At 42.5% G+C, this 27,554-nt stretch overlaps 1 protein-coding gene across 2 annotated transcripts in view; it reads right to left on the bottom strand.

The window, feature by feature from the left end:
- FBXO11 (F-box protein 11) overlaps nt 1-22,882 on the bottom strand; it is a 150,988-nt gene extending 128,106 nt beyond the window's left edge. For both annotated transcript variants that reach the window (XM_074990020.1, XM_074990019.1), the window contains exon 1: nt 22,404-22,882. In XM_074990020.1, the coding sequence (XP_074846121.1) occupies nt 22,404-22,518 (115 nt within the window). In that variant the 5' untranslated portion in view covers nt 22,519-22,882. The remainder of the gene's footprint in view (nt 1-22,403) is intronic.
- Nucleotides 22,883-27,554: the final 4,672 nt, after the last annotated feature.

The raw sequence follows: 27,554 nt of genomic DNA, 5'->3' as shown, positions 1-27,554 counted from the left end.
GCTATGGTCTGAAGAAGTGGGTCTGTCCCACAAAAGCTCACCTAATAAATTATTTTGTTAGTCTTTAAAGAGCTACTTGACTGCTTTTTTGCCTTAAAAACCAGCAAGCTTCATTTTCTAATTGACTGCCTAGGCTATTCTACTGCAGTAAGAGATCCGGGGGTTTGGGTGGATCACAAAACAAATATGAGTAATGCTCTTCATAAAGATGGCATTCCGAAACCAGCAAATGCCTTCTGTTAGCACATTCTGCACTTACAATAAAGGGCTTATATATGTATATATATATATATATATATATATATATATATATATATATATATATATATATATATATATATATATATAGGCTCTGTAGTATACACAATCTTATACTGTGGAGGGAGACAAATTGTGTTGTGCAGCGGCCCTATTTGGTACCCTCCCTCCTCCCACCGCCCCCCCAAAAAAAAGTCATACAGTGAATAAGCTTAGAATCACAGAATTCTGGGGCTGGAAGGGATCTCAGGAAGTCAACAAATCCAGCCCCCTGCCTAAAGCTACATCAACCCCAACGAAATCATCCCAGCCAGGATTGTTTCAAGTCAGTACTTAAAAACCCCTAGGGATGGAGTTTCCACCACCTCTACAGGTAGTGCATTCCAGTGCTTCACCACCCTCATGCTGAAATAGTTTCTTCTAATATCCAGCCTCCACCTCCGGCTCTGTAATTTTAGACCACTGCACCTTGTTCTGCCATCAGTCACTGCTGAGAACAGCCTCTTGCCATCCTCTTTAGAGGCCCCCCTTCAGGAAATTGAAGGCTGCTATCAAATCGCCTCTCGCTCTTCTGTAAACTAAATAAGCACAGATTCCCTCAGCCTCTCTCCTGATATGTCATATGCTCCATGCCCCTAATAATTTTTGTTGCCCTCCGCTGGACTCACTCCAATGCATCCACATCCTTTCTACACAGAGGGACCCAGAACTGACAATACTCCAGATATGGCCTCACCAGTGTAGAACAGAGGTCTGCTGGAAGTGCTTGTTCCTTTCAAAGTGATTTTCTGTTTCCATTTGATCATAACTCTTGTCTCATTTCTCTCATTTCCAGTAAAATGGAAAGTGCCTTGTACCCAAAGAAACTTTGAATGTGGATAATAGCAGAGAGTGCATTTACAAAGTTTGTGGAGGATACTAATTTGGGAAGTGTTGCAACTGTTGGGAGTATAGAATTAAAATTAAAAATGATCTTGACAAAAATGGAGAAATGATGCCATATAAATAAGATGAAATTCCATAAGGACAAATGCAAAGTATGCCATTTAGAAAGGCATATGCAAATGTACTAATATAAATCAGAAACTGCTGGTATACCATCACTGCTCACTGATCCACAGGAAGCAGGGTCTAGTGGTCCAACTGTTAGTTCTGAGTCAGGAAGATCCAAGTTTTAGTCCTTGGGGTCCCAAATTTTATATATGATCTTGGGCAACGTAATTCAACAAGAGATTATGAAAAGTGAAATTTTAAATTTCTGCACGATTTCCCATTACATATGGAGGCACTCATTTAATAAAGATGTTTTTATCACATTGCGAATTTTTAAAATAAGGTTTTTAAAGTATTTGATTTGTTTAACTGTATTTGTTAGGGTCAAAATATTGATACCAAATAAATACTAAAAAGGAAGATTCATTTTGGCTGAAATAATTATTTTTCCTCTTCTATCAAAGACCTACTTCCAGCAGGCAAGTGATCAAATGCAATTTAGCACAGCAACTAAGTTTTAATTGCAATTCTCTTCTAAATTGCATGGAATGGGGAGTGATGGCAAGTTGTTTAAAAATGCCATACTGTAGGGCAGGGGTCAGCAACCTTCAGTACACAGACCATCAAAGTAGCAGGCAGGCACTGGCAGGCCATGAGACTTAAAAAATAACTGTCCACAGGAACAGTTCCCCACAGCTCACAGCGGCCATGGCTCACCAATTCTGACCATCAGGAGCTGTGGGAAGCAGCATGGGCGTTTGCACTCTGCCAGTGGATTGTCAATCCCTGCAGTATGATCAGGGGATTCCAACCTTTTCAGCCTTAGGGCAAAACTGAAGTTCAAAAAGGCCACAATCAATACTTTGGGACAGATTCTTAGGCAGGCCAAAGGAAGAATCACATCCCCTGTTGAGAATTCCCCCAACAAGAATAGTGAGCATTCTCTTCCCCTACTCATCCCACCGCTCAGCCTCTACTGCAGGGAACATGTCCAAAAGTCAGAAGGGAAAATGAATGGAGTTTGCTATACTCCAGCTACCCTCAAAATGGCAATGTCCCTAAGCCATAAGGAACAGCCGTACAAACTGTTCTAACTTGTACTACAGCATGGAGCCCATTGATGTATACCTGCGTTTCTTGCACTTTTTGGACCACAGAACACCAAACAATAAATGTTTTTATGCAGAACACCTATGAAAATTTTCTTTGAAAAAAAAAAAAAACAAAAAAACTGTCAGACCCCCTCAAAAAAAAACCCACAAACAAACAGCAACATATAAACAAAATTAATTACTTTAATCATGAATCATAGCAATGAAGTAGTAGCATTGTACAGTAAACCCTTGATTTATGTGGAGGTTGCATCCTGGGAACTGCCACATAAATAAAATTTTGCGTAAATTGGGGGTGGGTGGGGAGATGCCCAGAATTTCCCTGTCTGGGAGAAGCTGCGCAGCCACCACTCCCTCAGCTGGGGGAATGGGGGCGGAGAGGAGAGGGAGCCACTCTACCCCTGGCTTCTCTGAGCTTGGGGGAGGGGGCACACAGCTAGGGGCTGGGAGGGGTGATTTCGACTTGCTTAATTCACGTTAATGCAAGTTAAGTGCAAATCAAAAAAAAAAAAAAAAATCACACTTAAAGAGTTTACTGTATTTGGTTTTAATAACAAAAAATAAATACCACCAGTGTGTATTTCCAAAACACTCTCAGAACACCTACCAGTTGTTCACAGAACACCAGCGTTCCATGCAATGTAGTTTAAGACACAGTGGTTTAAACAATCGTTTGCTGGACAGTAGTCACATATCGGAGATCAGCGAGCTAGCTTCTGTCCCTGGCTCAAATAAAAGGCTGTATTGGACAGAAAAAGGATAAACAAAGCAGGCTGTATCTGAAAAGCTGGGAGGAGGGAGGGGACAATTATGGTTTAAGTTTACCACAGCTTAAATCTTGGACTCAATTCCCAACACTGCCTGCAATAATCTTGCATATTGACCTTTAATTGGAATATTTCTTTTCAGTTATGGAGAATGTGAAAAATACTGGCAAAAAACATTTATTTATGATTAATGCTGTATTGTATTAATCACCATAAGAATGTCATAGCACAGATCCTATAGCATTTTATATTTCTTGCAAAAGATGTCAAACAAATTAGATAATCCATTAAGTTTTAAAAGGCATCATTTACTAGCTCTTTTTCCAAATCCAATTTTTGTCAAACCACTGACAAAAATCCAAAGAGCATCAAAGTTTACCCCTTTTAGGATTCTTTTTTAAAATATAAAGGTTTAAAGCTTCTGTGAAGATTGAGTAAGAAAGTATTTTAAATTATGGAGTAGGCATAAGCAACTTCTTATGAAATATAGTAAAGTTAGATTGCTTACTGCAATATTAACTTAGCTGGCATGCACAAACTTCCTATTAAAAGTTCAATACACTGTTACTGGTTATTGTATATTTTGTGATATCTATTAACATAATGGTGAAGTTTGGTTTAGTATAACCAAGCTCACTTCACTGTAGAAAACTTAAGTGAAATCCTTCTGCTCCTCTCCTTTTTGCTTTTGCTTTAAAAAAAACAAAAAATTTAAAAATGGAAAAGGGGCTAGAACATTTAAAAAATTACTTCTGGTTAATAATGTTAATATGTTGTTCCAATTAAACTTAGATGTTCAAACTTCATTGAGGAGATTGAGCTTGATGGGATGACTTTGTACCACTGCTGCTGCTAAGAATGTTTTTCAAATGCAACTACTGTGGCTGCATACGGTGATCAGGCACTTTCTCCAGCCACTGTCTTCTGGGTTGTGGGTATGGGGAGGAAGTAGAGGCCCCTTCTGCTCTCTGTTGCTCTTGGATGCACTGTCTTGTGGTGTTGGGTCAGTTGGGCTACCAGTAGGGGTTAGGCCCTGGCCCCCTCTGGAGAGGCACACGGCACAACAGTGGTGGAGCATACAGCTGTTGAGTTCACCACCTTCTGCAAGACCATGGAACTCAGACTTGAGGTTTCAGACCTCAGGCAGCAGGCTCTTAGTGCACGGCTTTCAGCTCCATAGCTTTGGGCCCCATCCTCTGGCTGCAGGGCTTCAGCCACCATTAGTCCATCTCAAAAGCCCCTGGCTCTCTACCTCCCTCTCTAGGGTTTAATATGTCCTCAGGACTGAGTAAGTCTGCTGTGAAAAATTGTAGTTGTAAGTTTGTCACTATCAGGTTTAGCAGCAGGTTTACCTAGCTATCAATAGATAAATTGTAATGATGTGGCCATACATACATATGTATGTACGTACATACGTACGTACAGTAAAATCAGTGTTATGCAGAATTCAGGTAACCAGTACTTTCAATTAACTGGCATCTGTTTTGCCGAGACCAGAGCTGGCAGCCACATGGACAGGGCTGCCTGGCAGGGAATGGAGCCAGCAACTGTGAGGCTGGGGCAGCCTGGCCCTCCTCCAACATCCAGCACCCTGAGGAACTGGGAGGGCCAGATAATCAAAGTTTATGCTGTACCCCTCTCTCTCAAAGTTAAACATTAAATACTAATATTCAATACTAAATATTAAATATTTTATGAAAAACTGTGATGGTGGCTACTAGCACTGTGGTGCCACCAAATAATTAGTCTAGAGAACCCCATAGCAGCACATTTATTTATATCATGGTGGTTTTATCACAGCAGAACGTTCTCAGATACTCACTGAATACAATGAGATTTTTTTTTTTTCAAATCATTATTACCATTCAAAGTTACAGCATGGACAAAGGTAAATATCTACACTAACACTCTTCAATGTGTTTACAACCCATTGATTATGAAGTGCTTCTGATTCTACAGCACGTCAACACAACAGCTAGGGATTAGCTCTTCTTGATCCAGCACACTAAACACAGTACTGGGGCTGTGTCAGCAGAGGTTAACCTCCTGAGTAGGAACCCACCCAAACCCTAGGTACACACTCAGGTGACCATATCATGTTCCTGCACATGCTGCTATAGCCACATTTATTTTTAGCATTCTAACTTGAGGACAACTAGCCTGTGCCTGTCCTGGAAAGCATCCTACCCACTGCTGTGCAGTCATACTTAGGAGATGGGCAATGGTAGAGAATGTATAAACCCATTCTTAATAGAGCAGGGATTCTCAACATAGCATGGAACACCATTAGATTTTCTAAGGGCTGCCAGCTGGGCGGCTCTGAGCCACATGTGACTCTTTAAGGAGTCATCTGCAGCTCCCGCCATTGCCACGGCTCACTCCTCTGGCTCCCAGTCCTTTTCTTGATGCATTGAAATGGAACTCAATTTAATTGGTTTAATGGCTGGTTCCTTCCTGCTGGTCATTAAACCAACCAGCCATTAAACCAATTAAACTGAGTCCCATTTCAGGGCAGCAGGACAGGGAACCATCCACACTACAGGTGGGGGAAGGGAGGAGGAGGGCTGGGGAGAGCCGTGTGGAGGAAGCAGCAGTGGCCCAGCAAAGGAGCAGTGAGCAGTAGCAGCACTCATGTCAGGCAGGTGAGGAGAACGTTTTGGGGCTGTGAGGGTGGGGGGCAAATCAAGATGTATAATTTTTCCCCCCAAAGGACAACCTCCTCTCCCCTCAGTTTTGAATTGCTTTGGGTCACAAAGTCTTCCTGAATTATCAAAATGGGTCACGGTCTCGGAAAAATTTGGGAACCACTGCAATACAGGCAAAGTACGGAATTATAAATCTCCTCTGCCTCTAGACACCCAGGTATAGGTCTTCTTTCCCTACAATTCTGCTGACCAAGAAACTGCACTCATTCCTATTGAGGATCTAGCCACAGAACATTACAGCAGATACTGCCAGGATCAGCCACAGTATAGCTCTGTACTTGCAGATAAAAACGGAGTCCATGACCTCCAAATGAAGCGGCTCATTTGTTAAGTAATAAAGATGATGAAATCACACCATTCACACACAAGTATGGTGATCAATACTTGAGCAACTTCAGGGTCCTAGTCAACCTTCCAACCTATCATATGTTCATCCCTGGATACATTTAGGACTTCTCCCTTTCCATGACCTAAGATGGCAGCTCTAATCAACAGGAACATTCAACCTAAAACAGACTAGACAAAGTTACTGAACACAGAGTTTTTTCAGAAGCCCATCCACTAAAAGTCAAACTGATCCTGGTAGATCGGACCATCCCGGGGGGGGAAGTAAAGAATCATCTCTTCTGCAAAAGCCTTTCCACAACAGTTATGCACAGCTCCCTTGCATGAGCTCCTTGAAGATAAAGGAGAACTACTGCATGCTTGAAAAAATAACAGTAAAAATAGAAAAGTGGTACATATATTTTGGATTGTTGCCATATATAAAATTTTATTGATGCCAAGATAATTTGGTAATGGATAGATCAGAAATTCTTCTCAGCCTCTCCTGCTATCCTTGTCTAGTAGGCACAAAACACTTTTCCTTGTCCAAATATCATCTTTCCTTGTAATGGACTTCTACGCAATACACTTCTTTTATGCCAGGATTGGAAACCAAAGCTTATTGCACGTGCACAGCATATCACCTTTCAACATATTGGAGCACTTCAAAAAATGTGGAGAGAATCGCTTTTCAAGTGCACATTCTAGAGAGGATTACAATAAGAACACACAAAAGTTGATGTTTTAATATAATGTTTGAATTGCAGACCCAAAAATAACTTACATTCCTTTGAGCGCGGGCAAGAAACAGGGCAACACTGAATTTTACGAAGCTATCCAAAGAAAGTTACAGTTGAACTAGGAATAAACATCACAAATATAAGTAAAAGTTAAGTTTTCCTTAAACCAACATTTCCAAAAGTGTGGTCCGTGGCCCAGTACTAGTCCTTGGGGGGAAAAAAAATACTGGTCCTTAGGAAAGATACAAATTATCTCTATGTACTATTATTATCATGAATAAATAACAACAGTGAAAATTTATTCATTTTTCATTCTTTTTATATGTGTTTATATTTTTGGGCCACAAAAAAGGGTACTGAAAAAAAAAAAAACAAAAAAAAACAGGTCTCAACTATATAAAGGAGGGTTTCCCAAACTTTAAACAATAAAATAGCCTTAAGAGCTTCGTCAGCCATGTGTGTCAACCAACCAGTTAGCTGTACTCAAAAAGAACAGCAGTGGGGAGGGATAGCTCTGCGGTTTGAGCCTTGAGCTTGTAAGTGCAAGGTTTGGAGTTCAATCCTTAAGGAGGCCATTTAAGGATATGAGGTTAATAGGTTAAAAAAAGAAAAAAAAAATTGACAAGGAGGGTGCTCGGCCCTGCCGAGAGGGCAGGAAACTAGACTTGATGAACTCTTGAGGTCCCTTCCCACTCTATGAGATATGTACAGTAATACCTCGAGATATGCACATAACTTGCTTTTATGTGGGGGCATGTCAGCCCCTTTGGGGGACAGGGAGACCTGTCAGCAGCTGGGCTCCCAGCCCAGCCCCAGATAAGGCTGCCGCTTGGTTCCCCACTGCTTGTGGCAGCTGGGAAACTGACCAGCCAGGCAACCACTAATCACAGATGTATCCAAGTTTCCCACTGTCCCAGGCAGTTTGTTTACAGCCAGTAGTCCGGGATATCAGTGCTCTGTGCTGTAATCTACCCCAAATGTCTTCTAAGAGCCCAGTAAGCAGTGGAAGTATTGTAACACTGCTGGACATTTTACCTCCTGTGGTCCAGGAAATTCTCTTGTTCAGCGCCGATCAAGTCATAGGGGTGCTAGACTAGAGAGGTTTAACATGTTCTAAATTTTTCTCATTTAAAAACACAGGTACAATTGAATCTCAAACATGCTAAACCTACACTTACTGTCTCCAAAAAGTGAATTAATAGCTCTATTCTGCTCAGCCTAACTACCAACTCTTGCTTGTTGAAAGTTCACAGCTTTCAGCTTCTGTTTCTCAGCAGACTAAAGACATATGTGCAAAGACACAGACTGGATAAGGCTATTGTTGTTCTGTATTTGGAAGTGGAAATAGGCCAAGCAAGGCAGAAAAGTTAGTTAGGACACTGTCTTAGAAACATAGGAAAGGAAAGAAGCATAGTAAAAAAAGAACAGTGGAGCAGATTGGAAAGAAAAAGGGAAGATATTATTCCATACAAACATATAGCTTCCTATGTTTCCCTACACTTTTGTCACAGAAAAACTGTCATGGCTTCCAAGCATAAGAGACTTTTCATGGGAGTACTCTGAAGAAATTCATTCCTGAGTAAAAAATCCACCAAGTGTACACAGTGCAAGGAGATGCAGGACCTCGCTACAAGAATGAAACATCGTAAGGAAAACTGCTTGGGAAAAAATGATGTGGCTATCTGGTTAATAACAAATAGTTTCAAGACTTTTGCTATATAAATATAAATCCTTCAGTATAAGGGTGATTTGACAAGTAAATTCCCCAAGTGGTCCGCTATGTTTGATGCTGCTAGGAAAAAAATGTTTAGCTTAGCCAATCCTTACGACTTATTTAATTAACAAGGGTTGAATCTATCACTCAAGTATGGGTACAGAAAGCTGCAGTATAAGAAATCTAGAGTTGAGATCACTGAGATCATTTTCTTATTTTATTTTACGAAGCATATGCCCCTTAATTTGGAAATAATGGTGATACCAGCTACGTCTATTCCCTATTTTACTTCAGCCTAACTCAACTTTCCCAAGGGAACCTCGTTCTACACTTGGGTTTCAAAAAACAGAAAAGTCAGTGAATTCAGTGGTGCTCAATCCTAAATTAAGTGTACTCTAAGCACAGTCAGTCTTAGCTTTTTTGGTAGTTTAGAATCAGATCCACATCCTTGCTGAAAAAAATGTAAACAATTAACTGAATAATAGATTAAAACGAACTGAGAAGAATGATTACTCAAAATCATTTTTAAATTTTGTTTCAGGGTCCCATTTAAGCATCAGAGACTTCAACTGTAACTGCAACAACTTCAAAGTCACCAGTTGGTTCTTTTAGCAGTAGTACTACAGCTAAGGGTATGTCTTCACTATGTGGAAGATTGACCCAGTCAAGGTCAATCTTCTGGGGTTCAATCTGGCACACCTAGTAGGGACATGCAAAATTGAACTACCTGGAGTCAACCATCAACCTGTTCTCCTCGAAATCATGAGGACATTAAAATGACCTGAGTTGCCAGAAACAGATACTCTCCCTCTCAGGGGTGTCCTCTTTTTGAAAGGTCAAACAGGGTGACACTAGTTTAAGATTTAGTTTAATAAAATGTAAGAGTTACTCCATTTGTGTGTATGGTTTAGTTCTTACCATTCCAAATGTACTGCTCCTGCATTTGCAGCATGACATACATAATGAATATGATGTCCTATTTCCTAAATTAATATAAATCAAGTTATCTAAAAAAAAATTACACAAAATATCATACTAGATGTTGTAAAATGCTGTATTAAGTTGTACATTAATATTTTGATTATCACATTTGCACCACTGTTTAAAAAACATAGGAAGTAGTATCGGGGGAAAACTGATTTAAATTAATCCACACTGCTTAGGTATAGGTATTTGGCTAAACGAAGAGACATTTTCCATTACCTAGCAATTTAAGCAACACATACTTTTTCATTTAAAAAACCTGACCTCCAGTGACAGTGCATTTCATCCACTACCGAGATCTTTATATAATTTACACTTTAATTTCACAAAACCTTCAAATGTACAATACATGGGTAAGCAATTGTTCACCATCTCTGAAAATGAGAATATATTCATGTTGCCTTAATCATAGGTGGGTTTCTTTTTTTAAATGTACCTTTAACTGCTGATTTTTCATACATCACTAGTAAGAACATTCTCAAAGTTTTTGCCTCAGTTTCTGATTACACAGGTAAAGAAAACTTCCATCAACATAAAATAACCAACGTTAATTCAGATAGGGTTCTAAAAATCTGCTGCTAAGCCCCCTCTCTAACTACATGCACAAAAAATGTATTCATAGAAAACACAAAGAGTTAAATCACAGACTTGTAGGACCGGAAGGAACACTGAGAGGTCATCTAATTAAGTCCCTTACGCTCATGGCACAACCAACCACCATCTAAGCTGTTTGTCTAACTTCCTCTTAAAGATCTTCAGTGACAGAGCTCCCACAACCTCTATAGACAATTTATTCCAAGGCTTATCCACCTGGACCAGGGATCAGCAACCTGCAACTCTGCAGCCGCATGCAGCTCTTTAAGAGCCTTTGGCTCTCTGCTCTGCAGGCGGCTGTGCTGAAATAACAGGAATAAATTGAACTGGTTTAACGACCGGTGGGGTGGGAGCCATTATTTCAGCGCAGCTGCTGGCTTGGCAGAGAGCTGCCCACACTGCATGTGGGGGAAGGGTGCTGGAATGTTTGGGGGAGGGACAGCTGTGCCCCGCCCCTGCCAAAGCCATTCAGTCATACTGAGAAGTCGGGGGAGATGGCGGCAGCTGGACAAACAGCAAGGAGCTCTGGACCTGTCCTGCACTAGGCTGCTCTGAACAGCGAGACACTGGGTGAGCAGGGCCGCCCTCCAGGACAGGCATGGGGCAGCCCTAGCAGCAGGAAGAGGCCCCCAAGGCAGCTCCACGAGCTAAGGCAGAGCGCAGGAATGGGGGCAATGCGTAGGTGCTGCCGGGCTGCTGCCAGGCTGGACTCGGGCTCGGCGAGGCCTCTGTGTCTCCTTCTCCCCCAGCCACGTGTACTTGGGCCGAAACTGGGATTTGCAACTACAGCCACCCCCTCTTCTGTGAGTGACGTTATGGGGCAACCCCTCATCTGGACCAGAAAAGAAACCCTGCCAGGGTCTCAAGTGAGTGGGAAGGGGATTGAAGGGCTCTGCAGCTGTGACATGGAGGCAGCGTCTGAGCTACCGACCCAGCACGGCTCAGCTACAGCAGCCCCGACTCAGCCACCGGTCCCTGGGCGTGCAGCTGAAGGATTCTTTCTTGCCAGCAGCAGGGAAGAGACAAGGGAAAGTGCAGCTCATCAGAGGCAGGCTAACTGGGGATGGGGGGGGGCAATTTGGAGCTGAAGAGGGTAAAGCTTGAGATGGGGTAACATTTCTATCTGGTACAAATAATTGTGGGTGCTGTTCTTAAAATAGGGGTTACGGAAAGTATGGTTTGATGTTATTTATTAAAGGACTATCTTGTATTTGCATGCACTGGGGGTCTTGAAGTATTGATTTTGTAACTGAATTTTGAAAAAAAACACACCAAATGTCTCTTCTCGTTATTGTGGTTGCAGACCCCTGACCGGATCATGAGAGAGTTTTCCTAATGTCCAACCTAAACTTCCCTTGCTACAATCTAAGCTCATTGCTTCTTGTCCTATCCTCAGACGGGAAGGAGAACAAAATTTTCCTCACAACTCACGTACCTGAAAATGGTTATCTTCCCTTTTAGTCTACTCTCTTCCAGAATAAACAAAACTAATTTTTCAATTATGTCTCATAGATCATGTTTTCTAGGCAATCATCTTTGTTGCTTTTCTCTGGACTTTCCACAATGTGACCACATATTTCCTTAAGGCCGTTTCTACACGGGCCACTTTCTTTGAAAGTGGCATGGTAATACACAGCCCGAAATATGCTAATGAGGTGCAGATGCAAATTCCCCACGCCTCATTAGCATACAGTCAAGTGATTTGGCGTCCGGAAGACTGTTCTTCCAGACTCCAAAATAACGTGTACAAGCACAGCCCCAGGGGAGCTTCCGGAAGGAAGTGCTTCTTCTGGAGGCCCCTTCCTCCTGGAAATTTTTGGGAAGAAGGGGCCTACGGAAGAAGGACTTCCTTCCAGAAGACCTCCTGGGGGCCGCGCTTCTACACGGCATTTTGGAGTCCAGAAGACTGGTCTTCCGGACTCCAAATCACGTGACAGTATGCTAATGAGGTGCAGGGAATTTGCATCTGTACCTCATCAGCATATTTCGGGCCATGTATTACCATGCCACTTTCAAAGAAAGTGGCCTGTGTAGAAATGGCCTAAATGTGGGACCCAGAACTGGACACAATACTCCAGTTGAGGCCTAATCAACGTAGGGTGTAGCAGAAAAACTACTTCTCTTGGTTTGCTTACAACACTCCTGCTAATACATCCCAGAACACTTATTTTTTACAACTATGTTATTCTGTTGACTCAAGTTTAGCTTGCGGTTCATAATGATCGCCCAGATGTCTTTCTGTAGTATTCCCACCAAGACAGTCATTTCCCAGTTTGTACGTGTGCAACTCATTTCCCTTCTTAAATGGAGTACTTTGCACTTGTCCTTATTGACTATCATCTTATTTAAGTCAGACCACATCACCAATTTATGCAGATCGTTATGGATTTTAAATCTACCCTTCAAAACACTTGCAACCCCTCCCAGTTTTGTATCATTCACAAATTGCATAAGTGTACCTTCTATGCAATTATCTAAATCAACAATGAAGATACTAAACAGAAGCAGAACCAGGACTCACTCTTGCAGGACACCACTCTTTATGACATTTCAACATGTGAACCATTGATAACTTCTCTCTGGGAACTGTTTTCCAACAAGTTTTGTACCCCTCTTATTAGTAGTTCTATCTAGGTTGAATTTCCCTAGTTTATGAAAAGGTCATGCAAGACTACATCAAAAACATTACTGAAATCAAGATATAGCATGTCTACCACTTCCTCTCACCTCCCACACTCCCATCCACAAGACGCAGTATGGTGTAAAAGACAGATACGAAATTGGTTTGACAAGATTTGCTCATGACAAATCCATACTGTTACTCATCACCTTGCCTTCCAAATGCTTGCAGGTTCCCAAAAGAAGCGACTATCAGAAGCCTTACAAAAAGACAGGTTTTATCACAGGTACTTAAACACGTATTATGGCTCTTTTGGACAAAAACAGGGAAGTGAATTCCTAAGTCAAGTACTATCCAGTAAAAATGTCCTAATTCCAGCTTCTAGCCATTCAAAGCTACAGACTGGGCACAAAAAAAAACTCAAAAGTTACAATACATACAGTTTCCACTGTGAAAACCCAAATCATTTAGGAGTTTACAGGTCAATAAACAATTCTGAGTTTCTTCCAAAAGCAAACCTGAAATAAATAGATTTCAACGAACAGGTGCAACAGGCTTCCTATGACTGGCAACTCTGATTAGTTTGCAGCTGCACAATGCAGTCCTCATGGCTTTTGAGCTGTTATCAAGAATAGCTCCTGTTAGCATTCAATATTATTCAGTGGCCATATCCAATCTGGAGACTATTAGGTTGTGTGTTTGTGCAGCCACACGTGAAATTTAAATGCCACCCAGCTGACTAGCAGAGTACCCAAAGCTAGTTTTTTTTTCTAATGAGGGTGCACATTCACACGACTCATTGCACCAAAAAAGTTATTCTACACATGACGAGAAAAATCCACACATGAATGGAAAAGAGTAGAAGGAACTCTGGTCCACATCTTACAGAAAAGCTCAAAGGTCTCCAGGCAGATCATTTAAGGTGAGAAGCCTTTTCGCCATCCCCACAATCTGAAAATCCAGAGCAATTCCAAACTGTGAACATTGATCAATACACAGATGAGAAAACATGCCTTAAAACTTCTTCCAGATGATTTCCTCCCATAACCCAGAACTACTCGCATTTTGTGCCTACAGAGCTTTCGTCAGGATGTTCTGTACTAGAATATCTCAACTTGACGCTAGCTAAATGAAAAAATATCATGTCTGAATCATATCACCATATCCTGAACACTACACAATCTAGATTGTCCAACTATATCCTTTTGCTAACACATTTACAGGATATAAAGGGGCATAAGAATAAAATTAGCAAAAGAGAACCTAGGACAGATGAGTCATTACTTAATGCTAGAATGTGGAATCATCCCACAGGTAAAAGACAGTAAAATGTAATTCTGATTATGTTAAACAAGGTAGGTAAGAAAGTCAACTAGATCTCATGATCAGTGGTATCAAGGAATGCTGATATGTCTTAAAAAACAAACACACACCCCCCCCCACCAAAAATAGAGCTCACTTGCATAGTCTCCATACAAATAGTTAATGGCTGATTTCCTTCACCTGTCAGTTTGAACATTTCAGATGAGGCCAAAGTTTCCTGCCAGCAAACTTGTCAATATACCTGTCCTGAGAGAGAATGGTTAGACAGAGATTGGCAAGAAAACCACTAACAAGAAGCGGCTTCTGGAGCAAAGTCTAGTCACCACACGGAAGCAGGCGCTTCTCTAGGGCTACATCTACTCTTTTCGAAAGGACCCTGCCAACATCGAAATCCACTTACTCCTATCAGCTGATTTCACAGCAATGTTGGCACCGTCCTTCCAAAAAGGATCCCTACATAGACGAACTGCGGGCAAGCGAACCGTGGCACTTTCGAAGTGCTGCGGCTGACAGCATGCTAATGAGGTGCTGAATATTCATTTCAGTGCCTCATTAGTATTCTTTGATTTGGCCATTAGTATGTCCATTTCATAGTTTTTTTTAAGTCTAGACACCGCCTAGGTGCTTGTAAGCTCAAACAGCGTATCCAATCCATCACTTCAGCTATATTTTAATCAGCCATAAAAGGGCTTACAAAGTGCAGTCTAGCTTACAAATTATAGGCAAAAATTAATTTATTTAAAAAAATACAAAAAAAAAATAAAACTAGAGTGTAAGCAGTATAGTGCAGAAATCTAAACTGGCCAAACCTCAGAGAGCACATTTATCTTCTCCAGGCTCTACATATGTATCTGTTTATAATTAGAAGCAGCTGAAAGTCAGCAAGCTATTGCTCACCTGAAAATAACTTACAAGCTTTTTTACACTGGGCCCCACTTTTCATCCCTTCAATTAGCAGTGCCCCCAACCTGTCTAATGTAATCCAAAGCAATGGAAATCTTGGTTAGGTCCACAAGAAAAAAAGCCTTTCGGCACACATGAGAAAATTAGTATGTAAAATGCAAAAACTATTAATCAGTATACAAATGTGAATACATGGGCATAAAAACAGCAACATATTTCAACATTTTTAATGAGATGGATGAGCCTGACACCCAGCAGCTGATCGTGCTGAGCCCCCCCTTACAAAATTTCACATTCACCCCCCCAGCGGCTCATACCCCTCTCTAACTGTGGGTCAGGACCCCAAAGTGGGTTGTGATCACATTTTAATGGGGTCACCAGGACAGTCTTAGGTTTGCAGGGAACTGGGGTCCAAGCACCATCATCTGGGACCAAAGGCAAAACCTTATGGCTTCAGACCTTTGCAGCGGGGGCTGAGGTTACAGGCCCCTACCTGGGGCTAAACCCCTCAGGCTTCAGCTCCGTCTCTCTCCCCACAAGGTCCTGCATGGGAGAACTTTGGCTTTTGCCCTCCCACCCAAGGACAACGTTCCCTTGACTCTTTTCCATCCATGTGCAGAACAAATTTTTATGTGCAGCAATGCATGTGCACAACCAGTAGAAACCAAACCTTAGCTGTAGCCACTCCGCTAATCAGCTGGGCAGCATTTGAATCTCTCCTAAGCAGCTGCACAAGAATCTAGGCTACTGAGAACTTTTGTTGTCAGTAAAGGGTCACAATGCAATAAAGTCTGAGAACCTTCTGATCTAGAGAAAGCACATGCATGGATTAGACAAGTGAAGCTGCGAGCCTCTCCAACAACAGTTACAGATCGTAATGGTCTTATTAACCATCAACTTCAGACAACGAATGAATCAAAACATAGATCATATGAGCTAATGCCTCAGAAGGCCTTATCTATCAAATCCAATTGTTCTCTTATAACAGATGCCAAGCCTCAGGTCTGCATCTGGAAAAGTGTGTCTTCCATCTTAGCCTCTCCTCTCTATCAGCCTGGCCAATATGGCAGACACACTGCTTCCTTCCCCAAACCTTAAAACAAGTTCCGCATATCCTGAAAGCTTGTTCCCTTCAAGAGAAGATGGTCCAATAAGAGAGATCATATCACCTACTAAGAGACCTGCAACCAAAATAGTGAGAAGAGCCATTTTTTTCAAATTCAGTTACAAAAATCAATATGTCAAGAGACAACACATGGGAATACGAGACAGTCCTTAATAAAGGACGTCAAACCATACATTTTGTCACCCCTGTTTTAACAGTGCACACAATGATTTGTACCAGTGAGAAAGCTGTAATCCCCATCTCCAAGCTTTACCCACCTCAACCCCCAAACCATTCCCCAGCCCCAGGTTTAACCCCTTTCAGCCCCAACCCCTCACCTCCACCCCAGATTTACCTACCACTGCCCTGCCCCTTCCCCTCCTGCTGCCTCCCTCTCAGTGCAGCTCCAGGAGGGGCAGGCTCAGGTTCCCCTTCCCTCAACTCTCCTGTAGGCTGACTTCCAACATGTGGACCCCATGGGTGGCTCCCTGCCCTGCCGGCTTCCTCCTCCAGGGCTCCCTGCACTGCTGGCTTCCCCCGCACCACAGCTGACTGCTCAGAGGCTACGGAGGCTGCCACTGCTTAAATTAAAAAAGCTAAATTCTGTTTTAACTGCAGGCATTGTTTAATGGATGGCAGCCTCCAGGACCACAAGTGGAGTCAGCAGCAGCAGTGCTTGAAGCTGCAAGTAGCTCCTTAAAGAGCTACAGTTTGTTGACCCTGGCAATGCTACTCAACCCTCTCTTTGCATCTTAGTAGTTGCTGTTAAAGGTGTTCAACTACCACAACTGGTGCCTAAGTAATGTTCTCCAGGGGAGAACATGAGTAATGATCTATAAAATATAAAAGCAAACATCTTCTCACAAAATTTCTGCTAAAATGGATGATACAGAATTTGCAATCAAAAAACAAACATAACCTGGACCTGTAAAACACTGGCTTCAACTCAACTACAGGAAAATAATAAGAGTGTTTTTCAGTTAGACTGACTTCTCCATGTATTCAAAGAAAAAGAACCCCACACAGAGTAACCTACCACGGAAAGCAGGAGGATTTAGGAACAACTGATTCTGGTATGCAAGCTTAAAATTTGTTAGTTTGCTCTAATAAAGCAAAAATTTAATTTTTTTAAAAATTTAGTAAAAAATGTCACATATTAGACTACTGAAAACAAAGCCATATTTCAGAGGTTATTTAACATTGTTTTCCCTGCTATTCATAGGAAACTGATTTAACCGATGAGCAAAGAACTAAAACAAAGATGTCTATGCTATGTGTCTGCCATATAAAAGCAATAAACTCACCAGGATATTTATACCACTCAAACAGCCAAAGTGTAACAATGAAGAGAAAAGTATAATGGAAATATAAAAAACAGGTAATTGCTATCTTTTTTTTTTTAAATCACTTTTATTCTACAGTAACTATTCCAAAACAAAATATTTTCCTGTTTAAATGTATATCTTATTCTTTGTACTCATTCTGGATTGTGAGGTCCACACATACAGCACTGCATTATTTTTCCTACATCAAATATACTTGGTTTTGATTCTTATAAAAAGGAAAGTAAATAGACAATTATATAAAGATTAACAATGGTACAGAAATGTATTTGCTTGTATCTGTATGTGTACCTGATTTTTCTCTTCTAATCTACGGAAAAGGGAAAAGCAACATGAAATATAAAAGCTTCTGTAAGCAAGAGTCAATATGAGCAAAATTTGGGATTCAAAAAATAAAAAAATCCACCACATCCCATACCAACGTGAAAAAGACTGGAAACCCTGTATGTTGGCATACCATCAAATTCATGGAATGTGTCTTTGGAGCCACTAGATGAGGTATATGTCTTGACATTTACAATGGACAAACTTAGCTTTGATGTTTCAGAAGTAGCATGACAGCATTTGTACTAACTTGGATAGCAAATCCTGCATCCCACAATTTACAACACAGAATATGGGCCCAAAAAAGAAGCACAATGGCAGAACTGAGTACATACATTTCCACTAATTTAATTTAAGATACTTTTCCAAAATTTTTCTCTACGGCTATGTCTACATTGCAGAGATCTTTTGAAAGAAGCCCTTCCGAAGATCTCGCTCAAAAGAGCACCTCCACACACAAAAAAAATCACATCAAAAAAGTGATCTGCTCTTTCAAAAGAGAGTCTCTTTCAAAATAACAGGCCAGGGATCAAAAAAAAAAAAAAAAAAATCAGGTGCCATGAGGACTGCTCTTTAGAAAGAGGAGACCTAAGGAGTGTCTACACATTTTCTTTCAAAAGCAGACGCTCTTTCTGAAACAGGAGTGAAAAGGAAAGGAGCGCCACATTCTTTTGATTTACTTTTGAAGAACATTTTGCATGTGTATACACTCCATGGGATCTTTCAACAGAGCTGCCTTCTTTTGAAAGAACTTGCCAGTGTAGACCCAGTCTAGGAGAATAAAAAAATATGTATTTCACCTTTTCTTAACCCGTCGTCATTTTTAAGGAACACTGAACACCAACATTAAATTTCTTTCTACCTCTAGTACCTCTCTTTTGCTATCTAAGGGCTGATCTACATACAAACTGCAACTGATCTAGTTATTTTGGTCCAAGTTTATGTGCAGAGACTCTTATTTCACAAGAAAAGTGACTAAAAACTTACCATCTAAATAACCAAATAAATTTCAACACATCTTTTGTTATACCAATTTAGATTTATACATAGCTGAGGCTCTAAGAAAGGCCTGCTCTACATTCCTGAGAATTGTCTACATTGTCAGATACAAGAAGAATCAAAATTTAGCTTACACAGTATACCTGCAATTTATCACATACAAACCCCAATTCCATTAAGAACTTGGTTCTGGATATAACCCCTGGATTTTAACCAATTATTCCTATTAGCATATGTAGGACTTGGACATAAACATAGACAAGTGTACGGCTGCTTTTTGCAAACAAGCGGGGGAAAAAAAATCTTGTATGCCATTTCTTATGCTAATAAAGTTAAACTGTGTACTGAGCAAGAATTTTTATATATGGGCCTTACCTTGTTTTCCTCCACAGAGCATTGCTATTATTCCATTAGTGAAAAATGGTACTGCAGAGGAAATGTGGAAATATTTAAGTACAGAACAAAAAGTCTATCTAGTTTAGTATCCTGTCTCTGAAAGGAGTCTGTCCAAAGTTTTACAGGAAAATTAAAGGACCCAATTATATCATAGCCTTTTCCACATCACAGCTATATGTCAGAGTCAGATATGCTGGAACAGGTTTATTTTATTTGATTTGTATGATGATCTCCTTTTCACAGAGCAAACAAAAGACCCCTTACTGGTTACCAACATCTGTGATGTACCAGTTTATAGGGAGATACCAGGATACTCTATATTCATTATGTCAGAGATCATACTGCAAATATAAATTGCTGGAATGCAAATGTCCATAACTGTTCTGTGTCTAGTCACACACAAAGCACTGGCATGATTATACTTCTAGTGCAAATCTTCATAAAGAACCTATCCAAACGTACCATGGGAGAAATCTTTTTGATTTCACCTGATGATCCATTCATTTCCTGCAGCAGGAGGTAACCTTTAGTTATTATCAAAGTTCATTTAAAATGTTGTTGCTTGCTATATGTGTACTTGATGCTCTACCCGTACAATAGCATTCAATAACAAAATTATGAAAAACACCATTTATCTCAACAACATTAAGCAACAAGGAGTGCTATCGATAAACAGCAGAATGCATTAAAAACTTGATTATTTGCACTTCTACAAGTCCCCTTGTGTCTATATTATATCATGAAACAAATAAATACCATTTTATACATCATCATAATTGATTCTCTTCTTTCTAAACTAGATCCTGGTATATTCCTTTTCATATAAAAGCCTTTTTTACTAATAATTTTACACTGCTCACTTCTCTATTACCTTTATTCAAATGGTGATCAAAACTGAAGGTAATAAAAATTCATCACTGACTTACAGAATGCCATTCTGTAAATGTTTTAATATTTGATTTACTTCACTGACTAGCCCCCTACTCTACCCTGCACACACACATATATAAAAATAACAGTCCAATCCAACTCCCACGTAAGACATGAACATCAGTGCAGACTCTTACACTTCAGGGGTGGGGGGGGGGAGAACAAGCATGTCAGAGGTGCACTAAATATTAGTATAAAACTAACATAACATTGAACAATTTATAACCAGATTGGGGTCAAGTCAGACATCAGTGGCACCTTAGAAAGTGGAAGAGGGTAGGGAAAAGAAAATCATGAAGATTCAACAAACAGTGAAAACCTGTTACAGTCCATCATGTGGTAAACAGTAGACAACTACTCCAGGATTTTCAAGGGTACACAGACCTTCTTAAATATGTAATGTGATTAATTAAATTACAGCCTAACATTCTAACTAAGAAAAAAAGTTTCCTCTCATATCAATAAATTAGTACAGTTGGAACAGTTTATGATGATTAGCAGAACCCTAAGACTGAATAATCATAGCAATTAATCTATAAATGTGAAATTTTTTCTCTTTCACAAAAAAAATTAATTTTTAAGAGGTTTTTAAAATCTACAACCCAGGACAAATTTTCAAAAAATAGCAGGAGATACAAGAATTTAATGCATGTCACACAGAAGGAGAAAATAAAAAATGTAAAATGATGGATTTATAAAATAAGTCATTTTAATTGCCTAATTACTGAAGATATGTAAAGGTTTCATGCAATAACTGGGGATAAGACATCGCATCCTCCAGTTACATACACAACATTCCTTATGCTAACCAATATATATGGTTGTGATAGGGACAGAGAGAAGAGAAAAGAAAAGAGAGGAGAAATAGATAATTTAAAGTACTTCATTTTAAATTCTTTACTTCATTTGAGAGACAGATTAGGGTTTTTATGCAATCAAAACATTATGTAACTCTGTTGTAAATACATCTTGCTTCTAATGTAACATCCCAAATACTCAAAACCAAAAGACGTTTGGTTGAGAATGAAGCTTTTTTTTTTTAATTCTAAAAAGGCATTTGTTCATCTAAAAAGGCATCACAGAACAATTCCCTTTATCGTGCATAAAAAAATAAAATCCAATCCACAAGCTAAAACATGCAAAATGTCTCCTTCAACACCACCCCCATCTCTCCTTTAAGAATACCCCTTTCAAATACTCGACACACAAACCTAGCCAATTAACATGGCAACAGTTACAGAGCTAAGTGACCAAGGAACCATTCTCCCTCCAAAAACACTCAGCACCAGCGATTCTGCTAGTAACTATGGGAGGGGAATCCCACCTGGGTGAAGTCTCAGGCCTTTAGACAATGGTGCTGCCCTGATTAAGTCCAAAATGACATTTTTGCAATAGGCCTTGAACCAACACACACACATAAAATTACCAGGATTCAGCTGCCGTGTCGGCGCCTCCCATTTCCCCCCCAGGAGCCTAACCCTAGCCTTTCTCCGGAGGAACAAATGTGGCGAGGGACTAGCGAGTGGAGGGAAAGGAGAGTTACGAGATGGAGGTAAATAAATGGCCGAAATGTTACACTGAAATGCTTCGCTGTAATGGGTCCCCCTCCCCCTTCAGGGCTGTGAAACCGAAGCACTGAATCCAAACTGCGCAGCAAACATTGTGCAGCTCAGGAGACTGGGAAGAGGCAGAGAGGAGCCGCGGCGGCTGCGGTCTCCCTGAGATACCCTTTAAACGACTGGGGTGGGGAAGGGGAGACGGTGTCAACCAAGTCACTCGGTCACCCCGGCCGCCTGGTTACGGTCTCCTCCTGTCCCCGGGCACAGCACAGCGGATCCCCTCAGCTCGAGGGGCCAGTCCCTCGCGCTGCACCCGGGGGGTCGCTGTGCCCTGCCTCCTCCCAGCACGAGCGGATCGCCCAGCCCTTCCTCCCCAGGAGAGCGGGGAAGGCCTCCCCCCACACCCCCCAAAGAGGGGAGCTCCCCGCGGGGAAAGCACAGCCGCTGCCGCCCGCGGGAGCCGAGCCGAGCCCCTTCCTGGCACTGGAGGAAGAGCCGACCACCCCCCCGCTCGGCGACAGGGCCCAGCGGCCCGAGCCGGGGCAGAGCCCGAGCCAAACAAAGCGCGGCCTGAGCCAGAGCCACGGGTGAAGCAGCCTGGGCTTTTCCTGGCGGTGCGCGCCCGGGCCAGGCGGGAGGGGGAACTGCACCGCCGCGGCCTCCCCCTTCTCCAGGGCAGGGCCCTGCGCGCCCGGGCCCGGCTCGCTTACCCCGTTCCCCGGCGGCGGCGGCGGCTGCGTTGTTCCTCTCCTGCTGCTGCGGCTGCACCGGGCGCGGCCTGGACACTCGCCTGGGTCTCCTGTTGGCAGCTCGGACCGAGTTCATTTGCCGGCTCGTGTGGGTGGCGGGAGGGGAGGAGGGGGGTTATCCTCCGGCAACCGAGACCTCTGCGGGGGGAGGGAGGGAGGAGAGCCCCGGCGGTGGCCGCTTCGCGGCGGCGGGGGAGGGTGGGGGGGGTCTCCAGTTGCGGTCCCGCCGCGGCTGCTGCTGCCGTCTCCTCCCCGGCTCGCTATGGCGAAACGGGAGCTGCCGGCCGCCTGGGTCTCCTCCCGAGCACTCGCTGTGGGGGCCGTTCGCTCCGCTACCCCCCTCCCCAGCCCCCCCAAAACCCTCTCTTAAAGGAGCCCCGCAATCCCGAGACCGTCGCTACTCCGTGGCAGGAGGAGCCATTGACACTGCCTGAGACACTCCGAGAGAGGCAGCCAGTCGCGGCTGCTTTCTGCCAATCAGTGTCTCCCACACAGAGATGAGGCAATCTCACGGCCCAATCCCTTAGCAGCTTTCATCACTGCCGAAGTGGGGAGGGAGGGAGGGGGCTCTGTGGTGAACGGGGTGGGGTGGCTGGAGCCAGAAGCAGGATATAAGGGCTCGGGACACTCAGCCCAGAGGGGAGGTAGGAAGGGCTGAGTGAGGCAGTCGGGGCGGGGCGGGCGCTGTGTTTAAGCATTAGTGTGAGGAGAGGCTGGGGAGTCCTTGGAGGAAGCGGGATAATGGGGTTTGGGTTGCAAAGGAGCAGCCTTTGTAGGAGACGAGGCGAAAGGGGGCTGCTGGAGGGGAGTCACAACCGCTCCGGGGTTGTTTATAAGAGGTACAGATTCTTCCTCTTGTGTGGAGAAACAGAACGGGGCTTGGAATGCCCGGTGGTAAGACCAGGGCTCCTGAAGGGATCAGAGATGTATGGGCATCTGGGAGGAGAGGGCAGAGACCAGGGTTAAAGTTTGGCATTTGGGAGGGGAAGCTACATACATGTCTTTGTGGGAGGTGGAAAATGTAGGGTGGAAATAACAATAGCGTAGGTATAAGCTGGTGATCTCATGGAGAGAAGTGATTAATCAGTTCCTGGAGGAGCTGGGGGGCGTCATGTGAGTCTTCACAGACCAGGTTTAAGATCCCAGTTGCATCTGAATTGGAGTCACTATCGAGTCTACTCTTTTAATAGCAATGTGGAGCAACAAAAGAGGAAGCATGGGGGGAGAGCAAGTGTTCAGAACCCTCCATTAATATATAAAATGGTATGTAGGGAGGCATGGAATGATTGACTAATGTGCCTCGATTTTATTGTGAGCCCTGGTAACTTTGTTACTTGGTCTCTATGGCTTGGGGGTTTCTTGGTTGCTACCCATTGCCTACCTAGTCCCTGATTCAGTTCGGCAAATCTTTCACACAGTCTTCTCTCTCTCTTCCCTAATGCTCTCCTGTGTTCTCTTTTGCTAACTGTACCACGTGTTCTTATGTTGAATAGTAACAGAGAGGTAGCTGTGTTGGTCTGTATTCTAACAAAACAAACCAGCAGTCCTGTAGCACTTTAAAGACTGACAACATAATGTCTTTCATGATGAGCTTTTGTGGGACAGACCCACTTCTTCAGATCTGCCTGAGATGCTTCTTCTGATCTGAAGAAGTGGGTCTGTCCCACAAAAGCTCATCACCTAATAAATTATTTTGTTAGTCTTTTAAAGTGCTACAGAACTGCTCTTTTGTTATGTGTTGTTATGGCATTTCAGACACATGCTTTTAAAAATAATCACTGCTGATCATGGGTGGCAATCCGCAAGGGACTTTAGAGCAGAAACCAGTGAAAGAAGTTGGAATGTTTTTAAAATATTTATATTGCTACCATTTAAAGCTAGAATATATCCACCCATAGCAAATAATATTTGTTGTTTCCAAAGTTACTCTCTTAAAGACATCCTCCAAGTACACATGCTTAACTATCAAAACACAAAGCAGTCAAGTAGCACTTTAAAGACTAGCAAAGTAGTTTATTAGGTGAGCTTGCATGGGACAGACCCACTTCACACCAGAGCCTGTTCTGGTCTGGCTACGGTCTGAAGAAGTGGGTCTGTCCCACAAAAGCTCACCTAATAAACTATTTTGCTAGTCTTTAAATGCTACTTGACTGCTTTTTGTTTTGATAGTGTATAGACTAGCACAGTTTCCTCTCTGTTACTATGCTTACCTATAAACATGTGAATTATTCCTGTTTACTCTAGGTCCTGAGCCTACAGAGCCTTCAACTACTTATGCCTGAGCTTCAATAACACATATATTAGCTATGCCTAGTGAAGTGAAATAGCTAGCGAACACTAGAATAGAATCGCAGGACTGGAAGGGATGTCCACACACACAGTCCACTCCACTGCACTCTAGCTGGACCCAGCACCATCCATGTCAGGGGGAGCAAAGTTTTTTACATCATGCCCCACTTTTCATCACTGCAATTAGCTGGGCCCCCAAACCTGCCTAATGTAGTCCAAACTGACAGAAATTTCAATTATTTTTATGTTTAAAAAAAAAAAACTTTCTGCACATGTTAGAAAACATGTAGAATGTAAAAATGTTAAGCATCATATAAACGAATACACAAACACAGTAACATATTTCAACATTGTAAATTAGATGGATGAGCCTGAAACCCAACAGCTGATCATCCCCGTATGAAATGTCATGCCCCGCCCCCCCCGCCCCCCCGCTTTGTGCATCGCTCGCTAATGTTTGTTTAACCCATCCCTAGGCCCCAACAGGAATTGAGGCCCCGTTTTACAAGGCTGTGCTCTAACTACTGAGTTATTCACTAAAAGCGTGTTATGTTGAGAGTAACTTCTTTTCAAGTCAACAGATTTGTTTCCTGAAGCCTATGCAATTCTAAAAACCTCAAATCTGAATTCAGAAATTCTCCTGAGTGAGTTTTAGGTTTATAATGTAGGTAAAACTTAACATAAAGTCTGTGTGTGACAAGAAGATGCTATCCATGGATCAGTATATTTGTACCATTTTGTTGCCCTGAGAAAGGGATGAGTCTATAGTTCCTCCTCTTGCCTGAAAAGAGGGTTGTAACTCCAGAGAGGGGAAGGGGGAAAAAATCACACACAATCATAGAATTCTAGGGCTGGAAGGGACCTCAGGAGGTCAAGTCCAGTCCTTGCCTAAAGCAGGATCAACCCCAACTAAATCATCCTAGCCATGACTATGTCAAGATGGGACTTAAAAGACTCCTGGGGTGGAGATTCCTCTCTCAGTAACACATTCCAATGCTTCACCGCCCTCCTGGTGAAATAGTTTTTCCTAATAGCCAACTTATACTTCTCCTTCTCTAACTTCAGACCATTGCACCTTGTTCTGCCAGCTGTCACCACTGAGAACAGACTATCTCCATCCTCTTTAGAGCTCTCTTTCAGGAAGTTGAAAGCTACTATAAAATTGCCCTTCAGTCTTCTCTTCTGCAACCTAAATAAGCCCACATCTCTCAGCCTCTCCTCATAGGTCATGTGCTCCAGCCCCTTAATCATTTTTGTTGCCCTCCAGTGAAACTGCTCCAATGCATCCACATCCTTTCCATACTGGGGTGCCCCAGAACTGGACACAATACTCTAGATACGGCTTCACCAGTGCTGAGTAGAGGGGAATGATTAATTCTCTAGATCTGCTGGAAATGCTTCTCATGAACCCCAATTTGCTGTTACCATTCTTGGCTACAAGAGCATGCTGTTGACTCATATCCAGCCTCTCATCCACTGAAATCCCCAGGTCATTTTCTGCTGCACTGCTACTTAGTCAGTCTGTGCCCAGCCTGTAATAATGCTTGGGATTCTCCCATCCCAAGTGCAGGACTCTGCACTTCTCCTTGTTGAACCTTATCAGATTTCTTTTGGCCCAGTCTTCTATTTGTCTAGGTCACTCTGGACCTTATCCCTACCCTCCAATATATTGACCTGACCCCTAGCTTAGTGTCATCTGCAGATCTGCTGAGGATGCAATCCATTCCCTCATCCATGTAATTAATAACGATGTTGAACAGTACAGGCCCTACAACTGATCCTTGGGGCACTCCAGTTTCAATCAACTGCCAACCAGACATTGAGCCATTGACCGTTACCATTGGGCCCGTCCATCAAGCCAGCTTTCTATCCATCTTACGGTCCGTGTATCTAGTCCATACTTCCTTAACTTAGGGGCAAGATTGTTGTGGTAGACTGTATCAAAAGCTTTGCTAAACTCAAGGTATATCCCATCCATTGACTTCCCCATGTACACAGAACCAGTTACCACATCACAGAAGCTAATCAGATTGGTCAGGCACGACTTGCTCTTGGTGAATCCATGCTGACTAGTCTTGATCACTTTCCCCTCTTCCAAGTGCTCCAAAATAAATTCCTTGAGGATCCCATCCATGATTTTTCTAGGGACTGCCATAAGGATTACTAGTCTATAGTTCCCTGGGTTGTCCCCCTTTTTCCAAAGATGGGCACTACATTTACATTTTCCAGTGATTTGGGATCTCTCCTGATCTCCCCGAGTTTCCAAAGATAATGGCCAAAGGCTCTGCAATAACATCTGCCAATTCCCTCAGTACCCTTGGATGCATTAAGTCTGGACCCATGGATTTGTGTATCTCTAGCTTTTCTAAGTAGCTCTTAACCTATTCTTTCCCCACCAAGGGTTGCCCACCTCCTTCCCATATTGCATGGTCTAGTGCTGTAGTTTGGGACCTGATCTTGTCCATGAAGACTGAGGCAAAAAACACATAAAGTACTTCAGCTTTTCCTACATCATCTGTCACTAGGTTACTTCCCTCATCCAGTAACGGCCCCACACACTCTCTGATCACCCTCCTATTGTTAACATGCCTATTGAAACCCTTCTTGTTACCCTTCACATTCCTTGCTAGCTGCAGTTCCAGTTGTGCTTTCGCTTTCCTGATTACACGCTGGAATTCTTCAGCGATACGTTTATACTCCTCCTTAGTCATCTGTCCAAGTTTCCACTTCTCATACGTATTCTTTTTGAGTTTGAGCTCGCCAAGGATTTCCCCATTAAGCCAAGCTGGTTGCCTTCCATGTTTGCTTTTCTTACTGCGCATT

This window comes from Carettochelys insculpta, chromosome 3 (genome assembly GCF_033958435.1).
Source record: "Carettochelys insculpta isolate YL-2023 chromosome 3, ASM3395843v1, whole genome shotgun sequence".
Taxonomy (NCBI): Eukaryota; Metazoa; Chordata; order Testudines; family Carettochelyidae; genus Carettochelys; species Carettochelys insculpta.
This window is presented reverse-complemented; position numbering and strand designations above follow the sequence as displayed.